This window comes from Hyalella azteca, unplaced genomic scaffold, assembly GCF_000764305.2.
Source record: "Hyalella azteca isolate HAZT.00-mixed unplaced genomic scaffold, Hazt_2.0.2 contig12309, whole genome shotgun sequence".
Lineage (NCBI taxonomy): Eukaryota > Metazoa > Arthropoda > Malacostraca > Amphipoda > Hyalellidae > Hyalella > Hyalella azteca.
In genome coordinates, this window is record NW_025942269.1 from 1 (window position 1) to 412 (window position 412).

At 68.0% G+C, this 412-nt stretch overlaps 1 protein-coding gene across 1 annotated transcript; it reads right to left on the reverse strand.

Annotated features, from left to right (window-relative positions):
• Positions 1 to 11: 11 nt before the first annotated feature.
• LOC108665567 (protein diaphanous homolog 1-like) lies at positions 12 to 393 on the reverse strand (the record flags this gene model as incomplete). The annotated part of the gene is made up of 1 exon (XM_018152340.1): positions 12 to 393. A coding segment is annotated over exon 1 (382 nt), but the record flags the coding sequence as incomplete, so codon positions are not given.
• Positions 394 to 412: the final 19 nt, after the last annotated feature.

Sequence of the window (412 nt, forward strand, 5' to 3'; positions counted from 1 at the left end):
GTTGGCCATACCCCAATTTTCGGGGGTAAGGGGGTACGGCGGCGGTGGGGACGACGATGGGAGGCCCATGTCACCAGACATGGCGGGCGGCGTTGGCGGGAGGCCCATGTCACCAGACATGGCGGAAGGCGGTGGCGGGAGGTCCATGTCACCAGACTTGGCGGGCGGCGGTGGAGGGAAAACTAGGTCACCAGACATGGCGGGCGGCGGTGATGGAAGGTCCATGTCACCAGACAGGGCGAGCGGCGGTGGCGGGAAGTCCAGGTCATCAGACAGGGCGGGCGGCGGTGGCGGAAAGTCCAGGTCACCAGACTTGGCGGGCGGTGGTGGTGGAAGGTCCATGTCACCAGACATGGCGGGCGGCGGTGGCGGAAAGTCCAGGTCACCAGACATGGCGGGCGGCGGTGGCGGG